This window comes from Zingiber officinale, chromosome 4B (genome assembly GCF_018446385.1).
Source record: "Zingiber officinale cultivar Zhangliang chromosome 4B, Zo_v1.1, whole genome shotgun sequence".
Lineage (NCBI taxonomy): Eukaryota > Viridiplantae > Streptophyta > Magnoliopsida > Zingiberales > Zingiberaceae > Zingiber > Zingiber officinale.
Window position 1 is genome coordinate 122087774 of NC_055993.1, and position 23373 is coordinate 122111146.

General features: G+C 38.7%; 3 protein-coding genes across 5 annotated transcripts; 2 read left to right on the plus strand and 1 right to left on the minus strand.

Moving 5' to 3' along the window:
- Window positions 1-7286: 7286 nt before the first annotated feature.
- LOC121976329 (sugar transport protein MST7-like) lies at window positions 7287-9171 on the minus strand. Its single transcript, XM_042528452.1, has 3 exons — window positions 9039-9171; window positions 8597-8919; window positions 7287-8489 (listed from the first exon to the last, which is right to left on the minus strand). The coding sequence occupies exons 1-3, from the start codon at window positions 9169-9171 to the stop codon at window positions 7398-7400; spliced, it is 1548 nt and encodes a 515-aa protein (XP_042384386.1). The 3' UTR covers window positions 7287-7397.
- A 1269-nt stretch (window positions 9172-10440) lies between these two features.
- On the plus strand, window positions 10441-15884 carry LOC121976330 (putative deoxyribonuclease TATDN1). 3 transcript variants are annotated; one of them, XM_042528453.1, is made up of 12 exons: window positions 10441-10579; window positions 10697-10717; window positions 10798-10898; window positions 11005-11062; window positions 11167-11210; window positions 11288-11368; window positions 12135-12205; window positions 12294-12404; window positions 12856-12938; window positions 13299-13515; window positions 14609-14692; window positions 15552-15884. In XM_042528453.1, exons 1-12 carry the CDS (start codon window positions 10555-10557, stop codon window positions 15622-15624), a joined length of 969 nt encoding a protein of 322 aa, XP_042384387.1. In that variant the 5' UTR covers window positions 10441-10554; the 3' UTR covers window positions 15625-15884. The 3 variants fall into 3 exon arrangements, with proteins under 3 accessions (XP_042384387.1, XP_042384388.1, XP_042384389.1); XM_042528454.1 differs by lacking the exon at window positions 10441-10579 and having other exon boundaries at window positions 11142-11210; XM_042528455.1 differs by lacking the exon at window positions 10441-10579 and having other exon boundaries at window positions 11167-11205.
- Window positions 15885-17015: 1131 nt separating this feature from the next.
- On the plus strand, window positions 17016-22041 carry LOC121976332 (dnaJ protein homolog). Its single transcript, XM_042528456.1, has 6 exons — window positions 17016-17323; window positions 18465-18630; window positions 20647-20788; window positions 20873-21149; window positions 21239-21437; window positions 21511-22041. The coding sequence occupies exons 1-6, from the start codon at window positions 17174-17176 to the stop codon at window positions 21831-21833; spliced, it is 1257 nt and encodes a 418-aa protein (XP_042384390.1). The 5' UTR covers window positions 17016-17173; the 3' UTR covers window positions 21834-22041.
- The last annotated feature ends 1332 nt before the right edge of the window (window positions 22042-23373 follow it).

Below are 23373 nucleotides of genomic sequence, written 5' to 3' on the forward strand. Positions count from 1 at the left end.
TGACTTGTACACAAGTTTTCCCTATGATCCTCCATTTAGAATTAGGCTCATCTAGGTACAAGAGCTATGCACCTTGATCCTAACTCATGATCCTAATATCTCACACACATCTAAGATGTATCAAACACATCCAAGTCAATTTTGATGTGAGATATGGGTTTAGGTCATCTTAGGCTAAGTTCTCATGCATTTTCTAAACAATTTGATCTCCATATCAAATTGTGTTTTTGTCCTTAAATCAAATTAATTGATTATAAATGCAAAAGATGATGACATGGCATATAATGATATCATAAGTAAAAACATGTGTCAATGTCATGATGTCATAGCATAAAGTATGAAACTTAAATAGAGCATGACATTTAACTAACCTAAGCATTATCATGACATTTCAAATGATAATAAATTGAATATGATGTCATGACATGACATATGGCAAACAATATATGGCAAATAACATGTAAAGGTATAGAAGATACCTAATTCTAGCCTTAATTGTCATTTTTGATAGTTTTGATCATTTTGCCATAGGTTCTATATTCCTAAGTGTAATAGACCTAAAATCATATACCAAAGATTTTTAGATCACTATGTGCCAATTAGATTAACTCTAGAAAATTCCTCAAGTGTGGTTGGCACATCCTAATCACCTTAGGAATAACTTTTCATTTCATTTTCAAGGCTTGATTACACCTTGAAAATTCCTAAAGTGCCACCTTTTGTCATGAATAGATTACCTACCTATTCAATTAAGGTTGGCACACTCTAATCCATCTAGCGTGATGGAATCACGCTCCTAGGAACCCAATACCTATTTGAGCTCATTGGGTTCACTAAATATTCACTAGGGATGACTTCCCTAGCAACCCTCCTAATGACCCTCCTAGGCTTTTAAGCCTTGGTCATTTGGGACTCATCAAGATCAACTCTAAGGGTGACTCCCCTTGTGACCTTGGTGATGGTCTTCCTAGTCCTAGGTTTTGTTCCATAATCGAATGGAACATCTTGGTAAGTGGGCTTGACCACTTGGGACTTAGGTTTGTGACCCAAACCTTTCTTGTCCTTGGACTTGGGTTTTTGACCCCTAGACCCTAGAGTCAAATCCTCAAGAGCCTTTTCTAGAGAGTCAAGTCTTGATCTCAAGACTTGATTTTCTTTCTCTAATACCTCAAGCTTTAATTTATCATTTTTCTTTGAGGTATTCCTAGGCATATGTCTAGATGATTTGAGATTTCTACCTAGATTTTCCTTAGCCTTAGATGGGTTAATTCTAGGGTTGACATTTCTAGTATTATCCTTATCTAGGTTAACATGTTTGGCTCATAAGCTCATGTATTGGTTCCTAAAGTTAACATGCTTATCATTATTAACAATTGTAACAAAACTACTAGCATGTGTCTTATTGCAAGAATGAGACTTAAATGTTACCTTAGGGTTTGCCTTAGCTCCCCCTATTGACGTGCTCGGTCTCTTGTCCTTGTGAGGTTGTCTCCCCCTCGGACAATGACTCCTATAGTGTCCCTTTCGCTTGCATTGGAAGCACACCACGTTCTCCTTGCCTTTGCGTGTCGGGACTCCGGCTTCCTTGACCTTTGGCGCCGGTGGAGTCTTCCTAACCCTCTTTGGACACTTACTCTTGTAATGCCCAAATTCCCTACACTCAAAGCACATTATGTGTAATTTATTTGAAATTAAATGGCTTGAGTTACCTAGGGTTAAGGATGGATGTGAGCTCTCTTCTTCATCCCTTCCGGAGATAGAAGCTTCTTCTTCTTGCTCCGATCTTGAAGAGGAACTCTCCTCCTCTTCTTCCTTAGATGTTGAGTAGCCCTCAACCTCTAAATCCATGCCTCCATGATGTGAGCTACTTGGCTCACTTGACTCCTCTTCATGACTTGAAGTGGAGTTCTCCTCATGGAACTTTGCCAAGTTATTCCACAACTCCTTGGCATCGTTATATCCACCTATCCTACACAAAACATCATTAGGTAAAGAAAATTCAATGATTTTCGTTACCTCATCATTGATGGTTGATTGGTGGATTTGCTTCTTCGTCCACTTCTTCTTCTCCAAAAATTCTCCTTCTTTATCCAATGGAGGAGTAAAACCTAATTGCACACACCTCCAATTTTCTAGGTTAGTCATAAGAAAGTATTTCATTCTTACCTTCCAAAACGCGAAGTCGTCGCGATCGTAGAAAGGTGGAATTGTGACGTCTTCTCCAAATAACTCCATTCTCTAGCTCGTGCTCCCCCGGGTGTTGATCCAATGAAGAGCGACCTTGCTCTGATACCACTTGTTAGGATCGATGGTCGCGACTAGAGAGGGGGGTGTAAATAGCCGACCCCAAATCTTCGTTTCTTTCTACAAATCAAGGTTAGCGCAGCGGAAATAAAAATAATAGAAACGAAAGCGGAGAAATCAAACCTCAACACGCGTCGATGTAACGAGGTTCGGAGATATACTCCTACTCCTCGGCGTGTCCGTAAGGTGGACGAAGCCTATCAATCCGTCGATGGATGAGTCCCCGGAGAACCGGCTAATATATATACTCCTTCTAGGTGGAGAAACCTCGCCACAATCTTTCTTGCACCAGCAAGAATAGGAGTACAAGAATACACAAGAAGAAGCAACAATATGAATGTAAAAACAAACAATCTTGCCTTCTCGTCGGCTGTTGATGAAGCAGCAACTTCACGGGCCAAATACAGCAGCAACTGTTGGAGACCCCAGCCGAGGAAGCTCACGCGAAGCTTCAGCTAAGAAGAGCTCAGCAAAGCTCAGCAACAGCAAGCTCTTACAGAAGCAAGAGGTAGCAGCTGAGGAGAGGAAGAAGAAGAAGTATTGCTGTAGAAGCCCTCGATCTCCTTTTATAACCTGCACTACAAAGAAGACAGTGAAGAAGACGGAGATAGCCGTTGTCACTCATAACGGCTATACCTGGACCGATCAGGCTCCACCTTGATCGGTCAAGACCTCGATCGGTCTTGGGGACCGATCGGGACCTATCCTGATCGGTCCCGGACCGATCGGCCTCTCCTGAAGAACTCGCCCAACTCTCGATCGTCTCCTAATCGGTGCGTGGACCGATCGAGTGTGGATCGGTCCGGCCGATCCCTCCTTTCTCTTTGCCTTGTTGCTTTCGATCGGTGCGGACCGATCGAGATAACTATCTGATAGCATCTTGTTTGTTCTTGATCGGTCACCGGACCGATCAGATAACCCATGTATCTGGATCGATCCATCGATCGATCCGGTAATTTTGTCCGAACCAAGTCCCGCCTTCAAACCAATATCCGGTCAACCTTGACCTATTAGTATCTCATGCTTAGCATCTGGTCACTCCCTTGACTGCTAAGACTCCCTACCAGTGTCCGGTCAATCCCTTTGACCCACTTAGACTTTTCTCTTCGTGCAAGTATCCGATCACTCCCTTGACCTACTTGACCTTCACAACACCGATGTCCGATCGGCCTTGATCCATCTGGATTTTCCTGCCGGCTTCACTCACCAGACTTCCCAGCTTCACTCACGGGACTTTCCTTCCCAGCTTCACTCACCGGGACTTTCCTGGCTTCACTCACCGGGACTTTCCCTTGCTGGCTTCACTCACGGGACTTTCACTTTCACCTAGCTTCACTCACTAGGGTTTTCACCGGCTTCACTCACCGGATTTCCAATGCTGGCTTCACTCACCGGGACTTTTACTTGTCTGGCTTCACTCACGGGACTTTCCATCTGGCTTCACTCACCAGGACTTTCACTGGCTTCACTCACTGGGATTTTCACCGGCTTCACTCACCGGATTTTCTCCTTCCGATCTAGAGAACGAGCTACCGAGCCCTCTCGGACCTAGTCCGAAGAACCGAGCCCTCTCCGTCTTTCACTTGGTCCAAGAGCTACCGAGCCCTCTCGGCCTAGTCAGGAGGCAGCTAGGAGCCCTCTCGGACCTAGTCAGGAGGCAGGCTAGAGCCCTCTCAGGCTTCCACTTGCCAAGTTCCCATACTTGGACTTCTCCGTGCCAAGTCTCCATACTTGGACTTTCTCCCGTGCCAAGCTCCCTGCTTGGACTTTTCCCGTGCCAAGCTCCCTGCTTGGACTTTTCCGTGCCAAGTCAACTCACCTCGGGTCAACCAGGTCAACCTTGACCAAGGGTTGCACCCACAACCTCCCAAGCTTCTGTTCTTGTCAAACATCAAGATACAACTTGAGTCAGGTCAACCAGGTCAACCTTGACCTAAGGTTGCACCAACAATCTCCCATCAAAATACAACTCTTCTGTTCTCGTCAAACATCAAAATACAACTCGAGTCAGGTCAACTCGAGTCGGGTCAACCAGGTCAACCTTGACCTAAGGTTGCACCAACAGTAAGGGGGTAATTTAAAGGGATGAGAGATTTTGACATTAGTAATTTAAAGATAATGATAAGTTCTGACATATGTCAAAAATTGGAAGTGGGGTAATTTAAAGGGATGAAAAATTTTAACATATGTCAAGGGTTGGAAGGGGATAATTTAAAGGGATGAGAGATTTTGACATATGCTAAGGGTAGAAAGGGGGGGGTAATTTAAAGGGAATGAAGGTTCTTACATATGTCAAGAGTTGAAGATGCATAATTTAAAAGGAGAAAGTATTTTGAAAAAAAAATATATATATATAAAATAATAAACAAAATTGATTAAAAAATAAATTTAAAAAAAATAAATAAAATTTAAAAATAATAATCAAAATTAATTAAGAAAATAAAAATAAATAAAATTTAAAAATATATAAGTATGGATGAAAAAAAATAATAAACTAAATTAATTAAAAAATAAAACTAATTAATTGAAGATGCGTCAAATCGGGAGGGAGAAAAGCAATTTACCTTCTCACCTCCCACCCACCCCCTAGATCCATTCTGAGCTCTTCTTTGAGAACTATAGCTTTACTCTTCTTAGGATCCCGGGGTGGGGAGTTTTCCACCTCGGAAGCCTGCGGTTGCTCTTTCTTATTATAGCCGCTTGGGCCTTTGTGATGGTAATCGAGGTCCGGCTCTAGATAGAAGGTCGAGGGAAACTCCTCATGCTATTTTCTTTTGGTCTCTTTATCAGAAGCGTGGGTCGGCTCCTTAGGAATTGCCTACATCTTGTAAGGTCGAGAAGCGGTGGTCTGCTTCTCGGAGGCTGCCCACCTCTTGACTTCTTTGTAAAGTTCATACTCTCCCGTCGTCATAGTTACATTGATTCTGCCAGTGTCTTCCATCTTTACACTCTAAAACAGACAAAGAAGTTTCCCACAGACGGCGCCAAATTGATCCTGTCCGGAGTCTGAGTCTAACGAAGACCGGATGAAGTGTTGTCGGCGTTGACGGGGAAGAGACTGGGATACAGCAGTCGCACAGGCTCCAAAGAAGAACTGCTTGGTCTGCGCTGGCAGTACTAGAACTCTGCACACACTTAGACAAGCACACGAAACGTTAGAGACCCAGAACCAGGGAAAATGTCCCCGGAGCAGACCTTTCGATGCTCAAGTCAGATATTTTTTCCCTAGAAGAATAGTGTACGAATGAAGAAAAAAAGTAGACAAGTGTGCGAATGAGCGTACCTGCGTAAGGGAGAGGACACCCCTTTTTATATGACCATGGGTACCTTCTGCGGCCTGACCGATGTCAGGAAATGTCGAGTGTCAGACTTTGTTGGATGGGATAAGACACGTGGCATCCTCCTTGGTCCTGAAGGAATGTTCCATTCGTCGGTGACTACTGACTATTGGAATATTCTCTGACATTAGACAGTTATTCTCTGATAGGCGATTGCGATTCTTTGACCCTGTTGTCTTGTAGTGCTTCATGTCCAGTCCGAGAAGGAATAAGGCAACCCTAGTCATACTAGCTCGAGAGAAGGGCGCAACCAAAGCCCTCCTTCTTCCTGTTATCATGCTTCTGACTCGACCGGGAATGATAAGTCTGCTTATGCGGGCTAACTGGAGGAAACCTGACCAGGGAAGACAGATCAGGCTTTGCCTTGATCGCGTGTTACATTGTAGACCTGATTTCTAGACTAGTAGGCTCCGCCCTAGCTTTTCACGTAGGATAACCTATCCTCCAGTGGTCCCACCCCGTATGTTGACTGATTATCACATCTTTTTGACTACTGACTGTCATGTCCCTTTGACTTCTGACTAACACGTACCCTTGACTTATGATCGACACATCCCCTATCATTAGGCGTCATATCAGTGAGCACCTCGCTTTGCTTGCTACTAGACTTGCCTCGTGTTCCGCTGTACTTGATCATCTCCCGTCTCCCGGCTGTTCGAGTTAGCTTAGCTCCACTCCTCGCTGCTATCCTTTCCCGCTTCGCACTTGTCCCGACTCTCGCTGCTATCCTTTCCCGCTTCGCACTTGTCCCGGCTGTTCGCTGCTATCATTGGATCAATGCAGGAGTCTCGTCCGTCTTTTCTTGCTTCAGTGGTCACTTCACTTCACATTGGACTATCTAAAAGTCAAAGTGAAACAAGACACCCTTTAGGTTCTAAAAAGCATTTCAACTTCAACTTAATAAGCACAGATTCAACATTTAATAAAATGCATATTTAATATAAATGCAATCTACCATATAAAATTATTAGACCATGGAAAGAAGTTGGAGAAGAACTATATCTCATATAGAATTGAGGAAGAGAAATAAGGCAAAAGAATCCATAGTGCTAGTATCTATCATCTGCAGCGTAATAAAATGGAAGACAAAGAAGGCAAAAGAGGTGAGCTTAAGAAATGCATACATGAATGTATATTTGATAAATACCCTATCATTACACCCGGTCAGCTCACTAAATGAATTGACTCCTGTTTGTTCCTAAGTCTCACCTCAGCCTAACGGTATATTATATTTGAGGAAGACAAGAGATCCCCATGAAGACACAAAAGGCAAGATCCCATTCAGAAGACAAAAAGAAGAAACATGAATATCCGACGAGGATGAAAGACTGCTCAATAAGTCAGCTATAAATTAAATGCTGACTCGCCTAAACTAAGATCTGAAACTTCTAATTTCGATCTGAAACTTCTACTTTCACGAAATCCCCTGTCTTTATGAGTGAATTGGCTAAGAGGAGAGGACCTCACTCAAAGCAAATGGCTGAATGAAGTCGCACCTGTCCTAGAAGTAGAAGTCGGAATCTGGGGTTCATATGCTAATCCTGGTTGGAATATAGCATAGGATACTTCAAACTCTTGAGAAAAAAAAAACAGAGCTCTTAACAACGAAAGAGAAACTATAAAAAGTAAAGACCGATTTTAAAGTATTGAAAAAAAGTCAATAAAGACCCACACCCATAACCCTAGTTATTACAGAAACCTTAAAATAGGAAAAAAAGAAAAAAGAAAAAAGAAAAAGAAAATCAAACCCTAATACTAGACCGAGACATTGGAGATCTCCACGTGTCCTGAATCGACATTGTCGTCGTTGACGTACTTGGCCCAGAACCAGTGGCTCTTCCAGACGGTTTGCATCTCCTCGATTGGAATTCCCTTAGTCTCAGGCAGGAACCAGTAGACGAAGACGGTCATGATCACCTCCCATGCAGCGAAAAAGTAGAAGAGGCCGAACTTGAAGGAACAGAGCATTGGCGGGAAGATCTGGGCGATGACGTAGGTCCAGAACATGTTAGCGGAGACGGTGATGCTCTGTGCCGCCGACCTGACTTCCAAGGGGTAGATCTCGCTAGGCACTAGCCATCCGAGGGGGCCCCACGACCATGCGAAGGCGGCGACGAAGATGCAGATGAAGATGACGATGAAGATGGCGTAGGTCTTGGGGATATAGCCCATGCCGGTGGTGCCGAACTTCCAGCCGATGAGTGTTCCGACGATGATTTGGGCGATGGTCATCTGGACACCGCCCTCGAGGAAGAGAATACGGCGGCCGAAGCGGTCGACCGTGAGGACGGAAATGAAGGTGGAGGCGAGGTTGACGAAGCCGGTGATGACCGCGGACATGAGCGAGGCCTGGGTGCCGAAGCCGATGGTCTTGAACAGGACCGGCGCATAGAACATGACGACGTTGATTCCGGTGAGCTGCTGGAGGCTGGGGATGACGATGGACATCACCAGCTGAGGCCTGTACTTCCTCCCGAGCAAAGTCTTGAACGGATCCTTGATCGCCTGAGATTGCTTGCTGGCGGCGACGAGGTCCTCGTACTCGAGGTCGATGTCGTCCGTCCCGCGGATTTCTCGGAGCATGGTCCTGGCCTTGTCGGTTTGGTTGCGCTCGATCATTGAGTTGGGCGTATTGGGGAGGAAGAAGGCGCCGACGGTGACGATGATGGCGGGCACGGCGGCGAGGCCCAGGCTGAGGCGCCACCCCAGATCGCCGTTGATATTGGAGGTGCCGTAGTTCACCAGATGCGCCACGAATATTCCGACGGTGATCATCATCTGGAAGCTGATGTTGAGAGTGCCTCGGATCTTCATCGGAGCCATCTCGGCCAGGTACAGTGGCACCGCCTGAGATCAATCCAAAGAAAAAGGCCGGTAATTAAGCTACTAAATAAATAAATAAATCCCCAACTCCGGCGAAGGATATGATGAAAAAATTAAAGCGAGTGACTGACCTGGCTGGAGAATCCGACGCCGAGGCCTAGGAGGATGCGGCCGACGATCAGCATGAGGACGTTGGAAGCGACGCCATTGATGATGGCTCCGAGGAGGAAGATGAGACCGCCGCCGACCATGGTGATCTTCCTGCCGAGGCGTCTGGTTATTGAGGATGCGAAGAAAGAGGACACGAAGGCGGCGAAGTAAAGGACGGAGGTGAAGGTCGACAAGAGCACGCTGTTGAACTGACAGTACTGGTTGCTGTCGATGACGTGTTTCTCTTTCTCTAACACCTTGGGAAAGAACTTGGACAAGAACGTGTCCATAGATGTCACTCCACCTTAATTAATTCCACATATAAACAAGTCAATCAGATCAGATCAGATCAGATCAAATCAAATCAAGTGGAGTCAAGTTAAGCCAAATCGATCGAGTTTAAGGATATCAGTAGATTATCACCGGATATTCCAATGTCGTAGCCGAAGATGAGACCGCCAAAGGAAGCCACCATGCAAGCGAACAAAGCGTAGGATGTCAATCTTCCGGGGTAGATCTTCGTCTCGCCCACGGGGATGACATGTCCACCCGCCATAGCAAAAGCTAACGAATGGATCGGAGAAGATGAAAAAAAACAAAGAGAGGTATTGAATTGGGAGTGAACGAGTGAGTGAGTTGAATGAAGTAGTATATTTATAGTAGCTACTCAACTTCTATCTTCTTCTTCTCTTTCTTTTTAAAGTTATTTTTGCTGAAATGTTATCTTATCTTTTTTATTTCATTTGAAAAGTCAACAGCTAAATCGATAATAATTTTAAATAAACAAATTTGGATAAACTTTCGAATAAAAAATAGCTTTTTAATTTTCGGATTATTTTTTATGAAACTGATATATAGCATAATTCCTGTGATTATTATTTTAAAATTAATTTATTTAAAGAGAGATTTATTAAATAGATATTTTAAGAGATCTGATCAATTATGGAGTAAATTTTTTATAAAATTCAATTAACCGATTAATTCGGTTTCTATTATTTTTTTAAAAAAATAACTTTTATTAAAAAAAAATAATTAATTAAATAAAATTTAAATTTAATTAATTTAGTTTTAAAATTTTTGTTAGTTCAATTAAATTATATTCAATTAGTCCAATTTATTTAAAAATTCAGTCGGTGGATTCGAAAAAATTCACATATAATTTCCTTACATGAATTGAAAAAAAAAATCCACATATTATTTTTTTTTAAGTTATTTTTTTATATTTTTGCTGAAATATTCTTCGTGTCTTATCTTTTTTTATTTCGAAAAGTCATCAGGTTTATATAAAAATAATTTTATTAAATTATTTTTAGGGATAAATTTTCGAATAAAAAATAACCTTTTAAATTTCAGATTATTTTTGTATGAAAGCGATATAAAACATAATCAGTGTGATTATTATTTTTTAATTAACTTAAAGAGAGATAAATTGTGTAGTAGCTATGTATTAGTATTTTTTTAATATTTATATATTTTTAGATAATTTCAAGAGATAATTATTAACTAATGAAGAAATTAATTAGATAGATATTTTAAGAGTGTTTATGATCCGATCAATTATCGAATTGCTATCTATTCTTGCTATCAGCACGACGTGTTCCACAATCGGATAACTCATCTTGTTAAACCAGATCAATTCACTAGCCTAAATCGTTTGATGAACTTGCCCAACTAGATAGCTCGAGACTCATTAGGCTAGATCAATTCGCTTACCTATCTTACTACTCATCTAGCTTAACTCGTTTGATCCATTTGAATGACTCGACTAACCTAACCTAAACCTTTTCAAATATTTTACATAATTAAATTAATTTAAAAAATCGATGGATTCCATCTTACAATTTCCCCCAAATTCAAACCACAGAAGCTAAATTAAACTCGACGGAATCCATCTCGCCGCCTTCTACTCTTCGATTCCTTGCAATTCGCCACGGCGTCGATGTCTTCCTCCGTCAGGATGATCGGCAAGTCCACTTCCCAAACTCTTCTTTCGGTTCCAGAGGATCGATCGATCTTTTTTACTCAATTTTTACTAACGTCTCCCCTTTCCTGTCGTCGGAATCGATCGAGACGCAAAGCAGACATAGCCGTCAACTTCACAGGTTCAATACCTTCCTCAATGTGGTAAAAATCACCACACCTTTTTGTTGCTTTCGCACTCAAGCTTTCGGTTCTCCTGCAGACAGCATGTTTAAAGGGATCTACAATGGCCGGCAGTGCCACGCCGCTGATATCCCGACCGTGTTAGCTCGTGCGTGGAGCGCCGGAGTCGATCGGATCATTGTGATGCTTCTTCTTGCGTGTCCTGTATTTACTTGTGTTCGCAAATAAAAAAAAGTTCATTTTTTATTTATTTATTTATTTTTTTGGTCATTCCCTTTCGTGGTAGGTCACAGGGGGATCACTGCATGAATCAAAGGAGGCCCTCGCTATCGCAGAAACTGATGGTTGGATCGTTTTTCCTTCCTGAGTGTCTATTTGAGCAATGCGAATGCACATTAGTTGTTTGTTTTAATGTTTACTAAGATTGGCTACCGCTCATGTTATGAAGGACGCCTCTATTGTACGGTCGGTGTGCATCCTACTAGATGTAAGGTGGTTAATCTGCTCAACTGCATGAGTGCAAGGTTACCTTTTGGTGATATTCTAGTTAATAATTGATTTTCTGTCAGGAATTTGAAGACAGTGGGGACCCTGACCAATATTTCCAGGCGCTTGTGTCTTTAGCTCGGGAGGGCATTGAGAAAGGCAAGGTACACTTCAAATAACATATTTTTGTGCTGTCAGTTTGCTTGAACTGCATAATGTTTTGATTGATGAGGTAGGAACATGGTTATATACATTGTGTTGTTCTCTCTGAGTCACAGCCATATGCACACCTACAGTTAGATCATGTACTAATTAAAGCCCATCTGGCCGAGTTGTTACCCATGTTAATTCTGTAATTGTGCTATTCAATTGACCATCTGTAAATCAGCTTGTGCTGTCTTTATCTTAGACTTTAGCCTTTGTCTTTGTTTAGCGTTCCAAGTCTTTACGGTAGTGCTAAGCTTAGTCCGTGCCTTCCTGAACTTGAATTATTATTGACTTATTGCAGTGGCTTCTTTCTCACATCTTAGGTTCTGCTTTTGTTGCGGTTCTTGGTAGTTAGGAGGTGCAAATGTTAAAGCTCATATACCAATGGAATCCTGGGCACCCCTTATTTCTCTGTTTCATGTGGTGTTTAGATAAATTTAACAAAATTTCTTTAGTAGTTTGCAGATACAGCTACTGCTTCACCAGTTAGAAAAGGAAAGAAAAGAATAATGACTTACTAAAAGCGTATTTCTAGCTATTGTAAGGCAGGGAAGCATCAATATGACTAGTGAAACTAACATGGCAGCTTACAGCATCATACTACTTATCTAGCCTTTGACGTTCAACTTTATAGTGGGAGTAGTATGGATGTTTTAGGTTCATTGTTGCTATTTCTAATGCATCAGTTGTTTTTTTAATAAAAAATGCCTTTATTGAATGTAGGTGGTGGCGATTGGAGAATGTGGACTGGATTATGACAGGCTTCACTTTTGCCCTGCTGAAGTACAGAAGAAGTATGCTTAAAACTTCAATTATTGACATGCAATATTTGGAACTATTGGCTTACGAGAACATGATAATAGTTGTCATTATTTCCATTAGATACTTTGAAAGGCAATTTGAACTGGCAGAAGCTGTAAAGTTGCCTATGTTTTTGCATATGCGTGCTGCTGCTGAAGACTTCTGCGATATTCTTAAGCGGAACAAGGAAAGGTACCCCACCATAGCTACATAATCACTTTTACGTTTGTGTCCACTGACCGCTTTTTCTCTTGCTGACATTTATTCCCAACTTTTTTTTTTGCCAAATGAACTATGTTATTAAGACATGTTTCAAAAGGGTATGGTTTTGTTTAAATAGACTTTACTCACAGAAGGATACATAAGTCTTTCAACAACATTAATTAATTCCTCATGATCTCTTCGTGTTCTGTTCGCATTCTATTCTATCCTATAAAATTTCTACGAACTTCTAAAATTTGATTTAAGTTTAAATTAACGCTTGTTTAAAGGAACTATTGAGTGACTTTTTTACTAAGTTATTATGCCTATTTCTGCAAATATACAGTCTTTTCAACTGCTAAATGCCTTCTTTTAGAATTTCTTTTCATCACGCATTATGTGATTATCATGGGCATGACTGACATATATGCTATTTTGACAGGTTCATTGCTGGTGTTGCTCATTCATTTACGGGAAGTGCAGAAGAATGCGATAAGCTCTTGGCATTTGAGAACCTTTTTATTGGTGATAACCAAATTTATGTGTTCTTTTAGTACTTAATTTACAACTAGTTCTAGCATTATGTCAGAACTGAAGTTTTTTTGTGATCATCTAATAAATAGCCATCCTATTTGATCTTTTAAATTTAGTATTTCTTTCTTTACTCTCGGTAGCTTAATAGTCCTCTAGTGTCGCATTATTTCCTGTTTCACATTATAAATATCCACATAGTTGTAATTTAAAGTTTTATTCTGATTTTCATTTATATATATATATATATATAGTGAGAGAGAGAGTATGGTGTAAAATTGTTCTCAGATTCAACAATTTTCTTGGAACTTACAAGGTAGTAACATCCTTATCTCTTATTTGTCCTGACCATAGGCATCAATGGCTGCTCTCTCAAGACACATGAAAATCTTGATGCGTTGTGTGGTATTCCAGTTGAGAGAATGATGATAGAGACAGATTCCCCTTACTGTGAAATTAGAAGCACTCATGCCGGAATGCAGTTTGTAAAATCAAATTGGCCCTCTAAGAAGAAGGAGAAATATGATCCTGATTCTGCCGTGAAAGGTCGGAATGAACCTTGTTTCGTGAGGTAATTGAATATTATATTTTTTTTTTCAAATTCTTTCAGAAACCAATTTGGCTCTAAGTTGGTTGAACTAAGAAGGCATACATCAAGATCAGACGCATCATACATTTGTTTTCTAAAGAAGCTACAATTCCATGTTGGCATCAAAAATTTTCAATTTAACTATGATTATGGCTTATGGGGTGGTGTAAGGTCAGCAGTAAGATTTCTAACCTCCTGCATAGATAGTGTATACTCTATTTCTAAATTCCTTTTATTTAGAAAATATCTAGTACTGATATTGTCTTTATCTAATCCCCTTATGATTTGAAAAAGACAATTTCCTTAATTATACTTGCTAAAATTAACAATTTGATCCCATGACGGTACCTCTATTTAATCTCTTGCCTAATCTTGTTTGACCAGCCTACTTTACGGTTTATGGAAGGCACACCTCTGCTTGAATTTTTGCTCTTTAACTTTTTAGCTGAAGTTCCATTACACTTGTAGATAATCGAGCCTTTCCTTTATTTTATTGCATTTTTTTTGCATAACTAAAGGCGTCTTCTCTCAATTTGATTTATTATATGTCCCCATTATATTTTCACTACATAGTGATCTTCTACATGACATTTGATTCACATTATGGCATTGGTAAGGATAGAATAGTTATTCCTTAAAATTGATAGGCGATAAAATAAGGAATATGCATTCATTTGTTTTGTTCATGGAGTGGAAACGTAGATGGATCATTGTCATTCCTATTTGTTACTTGGTCTGTCCTACTTGCTCCCATTTAATCCGCCTGTATGTTCAAAATATGTTTCTTGGAGAATTCAATAGAGTAGTAGATATTCTTAGAGATTGGAATATCGTATGAATAGATAGATGTTCCTTGAAATGGAGTAAAGCAATAAGGAAGGATCATTAGTCGATTTAAATTTGATAAGAATTTGATATTTATAATCAAACAAAAGTATTCTTGCTCCATGAAAATTCGTAAGACATAAGAGTAGCTATTCGTGAACCAAACACTACCCTTAATGCCTTTCAGTTAAATCTTTCTTTTCTATTATCTGATTGCTTTCTCTAGAATTGATGAATCTTCGCTTCCTAGGCAAGTTCTTGAGGTGGTTGCTGGTGCCAAAGGTATAGGGGAAATAAACCGATTGAGCAAAGTTTTGTACCACAACACTTGCAGGTAATTTTGACCCAAATTATTGAAACATAAGAAACACATGGTTCTAAACATCTTGGCTAATTCTCTCCTTGAAGATTTAACATACTTCTTATCTCCGTTCTTATTACTTTGAAGATGTTTTTTTTCCAGCTACCGATGATTATTAGCCCTATTAAATCAATTTACTTGGGAAAGTTTATCTAGAAATATCTGACCATCGAATATTATGAACTTATGATGCCTTCTACTAATATGAAGTTTCCTGTCCTTGCTTGAGTCAAGAACCTGTCAATGCATTAGGTAGGATCTAATTCCTCTTCGACAAATCCAACTCAAATCTAAGTAGTGCATTTCATCTGAGGAAGTTTCAGTTTTGAAAGGCGACTGCGTATGTGGAAGGTTGCCTCAGAAATTCAAGTTATCACATACTTTTTAATTGCGATAGAATCTCCCTCTGTGTATCCCCGAGTTCCTCTTTTATAGTCCTCGAGAGCTATTGTGATGTCAAGTTTACTTGTGTGTAAGCATGCGTCTCGGTTGAACTGTTGGGTAGTTGGCTTCTAACTATCTGTTCTTCCACGTGGCAAGTTGGTATTGGCTTATCAATTTTTAGACCGATTTAACCGGTATTAATCCCAGATATATATATATTTTTTCCAAATGATGGTTGTCTCACAACCTTACGTGATTCTTATACAGTTAAAGTCCCATTGATGATCCGAAGCTTTAGATTCACTGAATTATCAAGCAATCAATATGCCTATCGAGCCAGATACAAGTCGACTTGGAAAATTTCTTTTTCTTTTCTTTCTCTTCAACAAAACACAACTACAGATACAATGCAACCTGGTGAATGCCTTTTCTGACCTTGATTTTGTAGGGTCTTCTTTCCGAACGACTTGGATACCGCTGCGGATGCTCTCCTTGAAGGTGATCACGGTATCAACGAATAACTGCTAATTTCTGAGACTTGAACTTATTTGTATTCCTCTTGCCATTGTTCCTACTGTACACTGTTCTAAGTATCTTGGATTCGATTGTATGAAAAAAATTAGTGTTTTCAAACTCGGACGGACCGGTTAACCCGACTGACCTCTGTTTTCCGGTTTAACCAATTGAATTGGCCAGTTCGGTTGAGTTTCGTCCAAAATAATTATTCACTCATCTTTTTTTATATGTGAAAAAATAGATTGGTGAGTGTTTTGACTGTTGAGAAGGTTTGCATATATTTGTTTGCATGGAAAAAAAATGTGAAGGGTTTTCTTCGAAATCTAAGATTTAGTCTAATTGAGAAGGATGTTGATTGTGTTGATGTTGTTCGTAACTTTACGATCGAATGTTATGTTTTGTAACTTTACGATCGAATGTTATGTTTTCTTGTGGTTGGGCTTGGCCGTGTTCTTATGGTTTGGCGATCTTTTGAGTTCATGGAGCTCGTTCACCGGTGAATGTCGTAACTCGAGCGTCGGAGGCTTGGTTTGGATGGAGCTAGGAATTTGGAGTTGGAGTCACAGACTTTTGGACTAGAGAGATTGACATAGGTTGCAACATTGGAGCTTTGGATGAAAGACAAGTCTTCTATCTATCAACTCAAGTCATAAATTTTCACGTCCCCTCAGGATGGTCTAGTAGCTAGCACATAAGGTGTTGTCATCATGAGGTCTAGGATTTTGTTGAGATAAATGTTTCTCTTATGTGCTAGTCATTATTCTAAAGGTTAGTAATCGTCTGTGATTTACCTTCTCCGTATTGATCCTGGGACGAATTGACGAGGATGTTCGAGGTGAACGTATTCATCTTTTGTCATCAAATTATAAATCTTCACATTAGTTGATGATGGTGCCTAAATACTAACCGATTAAAGGAATTTTTATTAGAAAATCAAGTGGATGTGATTTTAAGCTGATAGAAAGTTTTTATTACGAGTACAATAATTAGTCAATCAACTAACACCTTAATTTGTTGACTTAAAAAGTCAATCAATTGCCTTGAGAGCCATTGATATCTATTTTGATTTTTAAGATAACATATTTTTGAAAATAAAAACATTTATTTTTTTAAAAAAAGTCTTCTTATTTTTTGGATTTTTCAATACAATTTAATTTTGATACTTATTTTTAAAAATCAAATTAAAAAAAAAGTATTTATTTTAAGACCATTTCGTTTTTAATTAATTTTTCGTGTATGAATATATTTATTATTATATTTTAGAAAGATACTTATTTTTCTTTCATATTTAAAATATTTATCAATTAAATTTTGATCATTATTGGAATAAATTTATCAGGAAAAGTAGGGGAGTTATGTGAAAATTTATCCCCTACGATTATTTATACCCAGCAAAGCCGTCCCCGACTCGTCCTCTCGCACACCTGCTAGGGTTTTCCGTCCCCCAATTCCTCGTCGATCGAGGCTGCGATTCGTCAGAGTAGTGACGGGATCCCGTGATTCCACCTTCCATCTGTGTGCTATCGATCGATCGTGTGAAGTTCCGCTGCAAAGATGTTTGGGAGGGTGCCGAAGAAGAGCGACAACACCCGGTACTACGAGGTCTTGGGGGTGCCGAAGAGCGCATCTCAGGATGATATGAAGAAGGCCTACCGGAAGGCCGCCATCAAGAACCACCCCGACAAAGGCGGCGACCCAGAAAAGGTATCAAAAGGAATAGCTTTTTTTTTAATATATATTTTATGTTGTTGTCTTTGTTAGTTTAGTGGATCTGCTCTGGTAAGCTCGTCCTCCCCAAACGATTGTCTACAATTGATTCGTTGCTCAGTGATCGTCTTAAACTGGATCTTACTTGTGGCTGTTTCGTGTTTATCGGCTTATTTTATTTTATTTTTCGTTTATGGTTATTGACGAAAGGGATTTTATTGTTCTGTTTGTAAATTATGGTTTCCGTGTGGAAAATTTGTACCTTTTGTGTTCTTTTTGCATACCATATTTGGATAAAAGGGCGTTTGTGGATTTTGTCTGTAAATTTTGGTTACTTTCATTTACATCATGAGAGGCGTGTAGATGATCTGTTATGGTCTCATTGTGTTGGATCCCGTTGTTCACCTTTTCTTCATCATTTTGTAGCTGAAAAATCATTTTCTTTTATATGTGTTAAATTCAGGGCACGCTCAGTCAGAACATGAGAGGTGAGTTGGATGTCTTGTTTTGATTCTTCCACTTTGTCGTTATCACTTTGGAAGCAGACACTAGGTATGGAAAACTAATAATCTGTTGGTCCATTGATTAACAAGAAGGGATCCTTCCTATTTTGTTGTAGGTCTTGGTTTAGTTTTATTTCTCCACAATCACCGGTGATACACCCAAAATAAAATCAAACTTTTGGTTTTGGAAGGTTTAAAGGATTAGGGTTGTTGTGTTGTGATGGGTGCTTGTAGCTGTACCTAGTTTTTTGGTGGCTTTGTTGGATAACGTCCATCACTGACGGATCCACTCACACGAGCTTATTTTTTGCTGTTGGTGTTCATTGATGACTGCTTGTAGTTGCACGTAGTTTTTGGTGCCTTTGTAGGATAATATCTGTAATTGATGGATGCACGCACATTGAAAAAAAAATCAAGCCTTTTTGGTTTTGAACTCCGAAGGTTTAATGAAATAGAATTATAAATAAGTTTATTTTGTGTGTGTATGTGTTGCTTCTGTGATGACTGCTTGTAGTTGTACTTTGTTTTTTGGTAGCTTTGTTTCATAATCTTTTTTTATTGATGGATGCAAATTGTTTGCTTCAGATCTCTTTCTTGGAATCATAATTATGATGAATTATTTATTTCTTTTTCAGTTCAAGGAATTGGCCCAGGCTTATGAAGTTTTGAGTGATCCTGAGAAACGGGAGATCTATGATCAATATGGTGAAGATGCCCTGAAGGAGGGAATGGGTGGTGGAGGCGGCGGACATGATCCGTTTGATATATTCCAGTCCTTCTTTGGCGGTAGCCCCTTTGGAGGTAAGTTGATCATTATAACCATTTTGGAATGTTATTTGTTGATGGTTGCCAACATTGTTGGAATTCTATTTAATCTGTAATGCTATATCATTCATAATTGGGTAGTGGGTACACACACGCATACCCGACCGCGAGTCGAGTCTGGCCCGCACCCGGCCCGAGCCCATAACCAGGTCAACGGGCCGGTTACTCGTTGACCCGGTTCGTTGGGTCGAACCGGTTGTCGGGCCGTTCTGGTTCCTAAGGTTCGGGAACTTCCTCCTCTAAAGTCTTCTATTTTTACTAAACATTTTGAGAAAGTCATTCTTCCGGCGCGAGAAATGTTTGCAAAATGTAAGTACTGCAATACTTCCTACAAATTCCAAGCTAGCGGTGGCTGGGTCGTTGAAACGACATGTAGAAACAAAGCATCCGACGAAATTTGGACTCGACCGTTCTCAAGCGCAATTATTAAGATTTTCTTCAACTAGCGGTAGTACTGATTCTAGTTTATTTTTATATTCGGATAATAAATTAAGAGAATAATTAACTAAATTTGTTTTCGTAGAACATCTTTTTTTTTATTTTGGATCTATATACACATGTGAAGATTTTTGTAAAAAATCTTTTAATCTGTGCTAAAAATGTTCCTAGGACTACACTTACTCGTACAATTAAAAAATTAGTAAAACAAGGAAAAAATAATTTAATTGATGAATTTAGTAAATTAGATAATAAAGTTTCTTTATGTTCCAATATTTGGAGTGAGTGATCATTGGCAAACACATTTATATATGGGTGTGACTTGCCATTGGATCGATAACTCTTGGAACCTTTAAAAAAGATTGTTTGCTTATAGAGTTTTTGATAAATCACATAATGCTCATAACATTGCACAATTATTATGTTTAATTTTAGAAGAATATAGCTTAACTCATAAAATATTTTCAATATAATTAGATAATGCTAGTCCCAATATCGCTTGTATAGATGATCTAAAATTTGTTTGTCAACCTATTATTGGCGGTTTATTTTTTCATATTCGTTGTGTATGTCATGTTTTAAATTTATGTGTTCAAGATGGATTAAAATTTTTATAAAATTATATTAAACCAATTAGAATTGTAATTCCTTATTTATGGTCTCATCCATTTATAATGAAACAATGGGGTAGGTTTTGTAAAATTAATGGAATGAGACCTAAAAAATTTCCACATAATGTACCAACACGTTTGAATTCAACATACCAATTATTACAATATTCATTTCAATATAAAGAATTATTATATTCATTTTTTGCACAAAATATTAATACTAATATATATTTATTTTCACAATAATGGAAAATTATTATTTGTAAAATTTTAAAAGTATTTAATGATGCAACCCAACAACTTTTTGGTATTTATTATCCTGTTCAATTAGTTTTAGAAAATTTTTCTAATATAGTATTAGTTTTAAATGGATATATTAATAATGAATCTTTATCTCCTTGCATCTTAGCTATGAAAATTAAATGGGAAAAATATTTTTATTTTATTTCTGAAATTTATTTAATTGCATTTGTTTTAGATCCTGGATTTAAATTAGAAGTTTTACCAGAAATGTTAATTTTATATTATGACGTTTTAATTCCAATTAAAAATTCTTCTTCTCCTGATCCAGTTAATATCGTATATAATGTTAGAATTTATTTATATGATATTTATAATCAATATTATGTAAAATATGGAACACAAATTAATGTTTTTGAAATACAACAAATTACTAGTAGTAATTTGAAATTTACAAAAGCACAACTTTTATTAAAAAAACGGACAAAATGTCCACGAGGATTCTCATGTCAGTCATTTTCTTTAATATTTAACATGCCTTTATGTAAAATTTGGAGTAGTATGGCAGAGATTTGTAACCTTGAAATAAACCTCTTAGCATTCTATCTAAGTTATCAAGTTTTGTTCGGTTATTCAATGGTCTGTATGTTGATAGTAGATTATCTATTAAGTCTGACAAAAACTTAATCCTGTCATTGTGCAGGAGGAGGAAGTAGCAGAGGACGAAGGCAGAGGAAAGGGGAGGATGTGATTCATCCTCTCAAGGTATCCTTGGAAGATCTCTACAATGGAATTTCGAAGAAATTATCACTCTCACGGAATGTTATCTGCCGGAAGTGCAATGGGTGAGCTCCTTACCTTTTTCTTTATGTTTTGGATTCTGTTAAGATGGATTGATTACTACATGTTGATCATTTACACTGATGCAGCAAAGGTTCGAAATCTGGTGCTTCTATGACATGCTCCGGGTGCCGCGGCTCAGGTATGAAGGTCAGTATACGTCAACTGGGGCCGGGCATGATTCAGCAAATGCAGCATGTATGCAATGATTGCAAAGGAACTGGTGAGAAGATCAATGAGAAGGATCGCTGCCCGAACTGCAAAGGTGAGAAAGTTGCTCCTGAGAAGAAAGTGCTGGATGTGATAGTTGAGAAGGGAATGCAAAATGGACAGAAAATTTCCTTCCCTGGCGAGGCTGATGAAGCGGTACATTCTTTTTAAACCAGATTATCTAAATATGTTTGTGTACATTGCCCCTTTTTAATCTATGGTTTTAACTGATAAATTGCACGCAGCCTGATACTGTCACCGGAGACATTGTGTTTGTTCTCCAGCAAAAGGAACATCCCAAATTCAAGCGTAAGGGTGAAGATCTCTTTTATGAGCATTCGTTGTCACTCACCGAGGCTCTTTGTGGCTTTCAGTTTGTTTTGAATCACCTTGACGGCAGGCAGCTACTTATCAAATCAAATCCTGGGGAAGTCATCAAGCCTGGTAAGCTTTAGCATTTATCACACTAGATCAATACAAGCTTTAGCTACTTAGCTAACTAAATTTGCCATGACAGATCAATACAAGGCAATAAACGATGAAGGCATGCCCATCTACCAGAGGCCCTTCATGAAGGGGAAGCTCTACATCCACTTTGCAGTCGACTTCCCTGATTCACTGGCACGGGATCAATGCAAAGCTCTCGAGGCAGTCCTCCCTCCAAGGTCTGCGTCTCAGTTGACAGACATGGAGCTAGACGAATGCGAGGAGACTACATTGCACGATGTTAATATCGAGGAGGAGATGCGGAGGAAGCAAACCCAAGCGCAAGAGGCCTACGAAGAGGATGAAGATGATTTCCATGGTGGCGCTCAGAGAGTGCAGTGTGCGCAGCAATAAGCTGGATATAACATCTATCGTTCGGTTTGTGTAACGAGTTATGGCAAACTCAATTCTTAGTTGCATTTAGTGCTTATAATTTCGCAGCTTCATTCTACAGCAAATTGATGGATTAAGCAATCTTGATACTTATGAATTACATTGCATGTTCTTGTCATATGTATGCCTTTGCGGATCTTATTATCTTTATATGCATCATAATTGTTTATTCTTGGAGCTTATGGTTTAGTTTATTGTCAAAATCTATAGGTACATGCAAATTTAAAAATCGTATGTATTAGGGAGTTATATGAATTTGGGAATTTTATTAACCCTGCTCTATTATTATTATTTATTATTTACTCTTCTATATATTAAAAATTTATATTTTACTTACTGAGACAAATGATTTTAGGTGGCTTTGATTTAGGAGTTTGGGAATCAAGAAAAGGATTTATTCTTACATTTTATATTTGGTTGATAGAAATAAAATTAAAATTTTAGAATGAAATTTAAAAATTTAGGTTTTGATGAAATTCATCTCCTTCCTTAGATTTTGACGGAATTGAAAATTGAAATGAGAATTAAGTGTTCGATGAAAATATGTTTAACATATCTATTCAATTTTTTTTATATATTATTTTTTTCTCTTGTTGTTATCTTTTATTATATTTTTTCTTCTTTCTAATAATACACTTTGTCTTCATTTTCTTTTATCACACTCTCTTGTTATTTTCTTCTATTATATTTTCTCTCTTGTTATATTTTATTTCTCCTCATCCTCTCTCCTTATGCTCTCTCTCATATCAAATTCTCTTTCATCATTTTTACTTATCACACTTTTTTATAGTTCTCTCTCAATTTCTCCCATCGTACACTCTCTCTCCTTATTTTCTCTAATCACATTTTCTCTCTTCATCCTCTCTCATCGTACTCTCTCCTCATCCTTGCTCATCATGATTTCTCTCTCATCACACTTTTTCATCTTTTTTTTCTCATCATACTTTCTTCTTAATTTATCTTATCACACTCTCTTTCCTTATTTTCTCTCATCACACATTCTATCTCTTCATTACCTCTAATCATATTTTCTCTCACATCACATTTTCTCTCTCATCATGCTCTCTCTCATCACGTTCCCTCGAGATGGTCTAGTAGCCAGCACATGAGGTGTTACTACCATGAGGTCTGGGGTTCAAATCTCGGTAAAGCCGAGGTAAATGTCTCCCTTATGTGCTAGTCACTATTCCAAAGACTAGTAGCCGCTCGTCATTTACCTCCTCCATGTTGACCCTGGGACGGGTTGGCAAAGGCACTGGGGGTGAGCCGCGAGCGTATTTGTCTTTTACCACCATGCTCTCTCTCATCACACTCTCTTTTCTCATTTTCTCTTCATTCTTTTCTATCACATTTTCTCTCATCACAATTTCTCTTTCATCGTTCTCTCTCATCATATTTTCATATTCAACTCTCTCTCACATCTAATTTTTTCTCTTATTTTCTCTAAGGATAAAAAACGAAATTTAAATTCATTCCAATGAAAAATATACAACTAACTAAA

Excerpts from the sequence above, each read along its gene's own strand:
- LOC121976329 (XM_042528452.1), bottom strand. The coding sequence starts at position 9,171 with ATGGCGGGTGGACATGTCATCCCCGTGGGCGAGACGAAGATCTACCCC. Across the intron at positions 8,920-9,038 it reads CTACGACATTGGAATATCCG|GTGGAGTGACATCTATGGAC; the intron begins GTGATAATCTAC and ends GAATTAATTAAG. Across the intron at positions 8,490-8,596 it reads GCGTCGGATTCTCCAGCCAG|GCGGTGCCACTGTACCTGGC; the intron begins GTCAGTCACTCG and ends GATTGATCTCAG.
- LOC121976330 (XM_042528453.1), top strand. The coding sequence starts at position 10,555 with ATGTCTTCCTCCGTCAGGATGATCG. Across the intron at positions 11,369-12,134 it reads AGGGCATTGAGAAAGGCAAG|GTGGTGGCGATTGGAGAATG; the intron begins GTACACTTCAAA and ends TATTGAATGTAG. Across the intron at positions 14,693-15,551 it reads TTGTACCACAACACTTGCAG|GGTCTTCTTTCCGAACGACT; the intron begins GTAATTTTGACC and ends TTGATTTTGTAG.
- LOC121976332 (XM_042528456.1), top strand. The coding sequence starts at position 17,174 with ATGTTTGGGAGGGTGCCGAAGAAGAGCGACAACACCCGGTACTACGAG. Across the intron at positions 18,631-20,646 it reads TGGCGGTAGCCCCTTTGGAG|GAGGAGGAAGTAGCAGAGGA; the intron begins GTAAGTTGATCA and ends GTCATTGTGCAG. Across the intron at positions 21,150-21,238 it reads CTGGCGAGGCTGATGAAGCG|CCTGATACTGTCACCGGAGA; the intron begins GTACATTCTTTT and ends AATTGCACGCAG.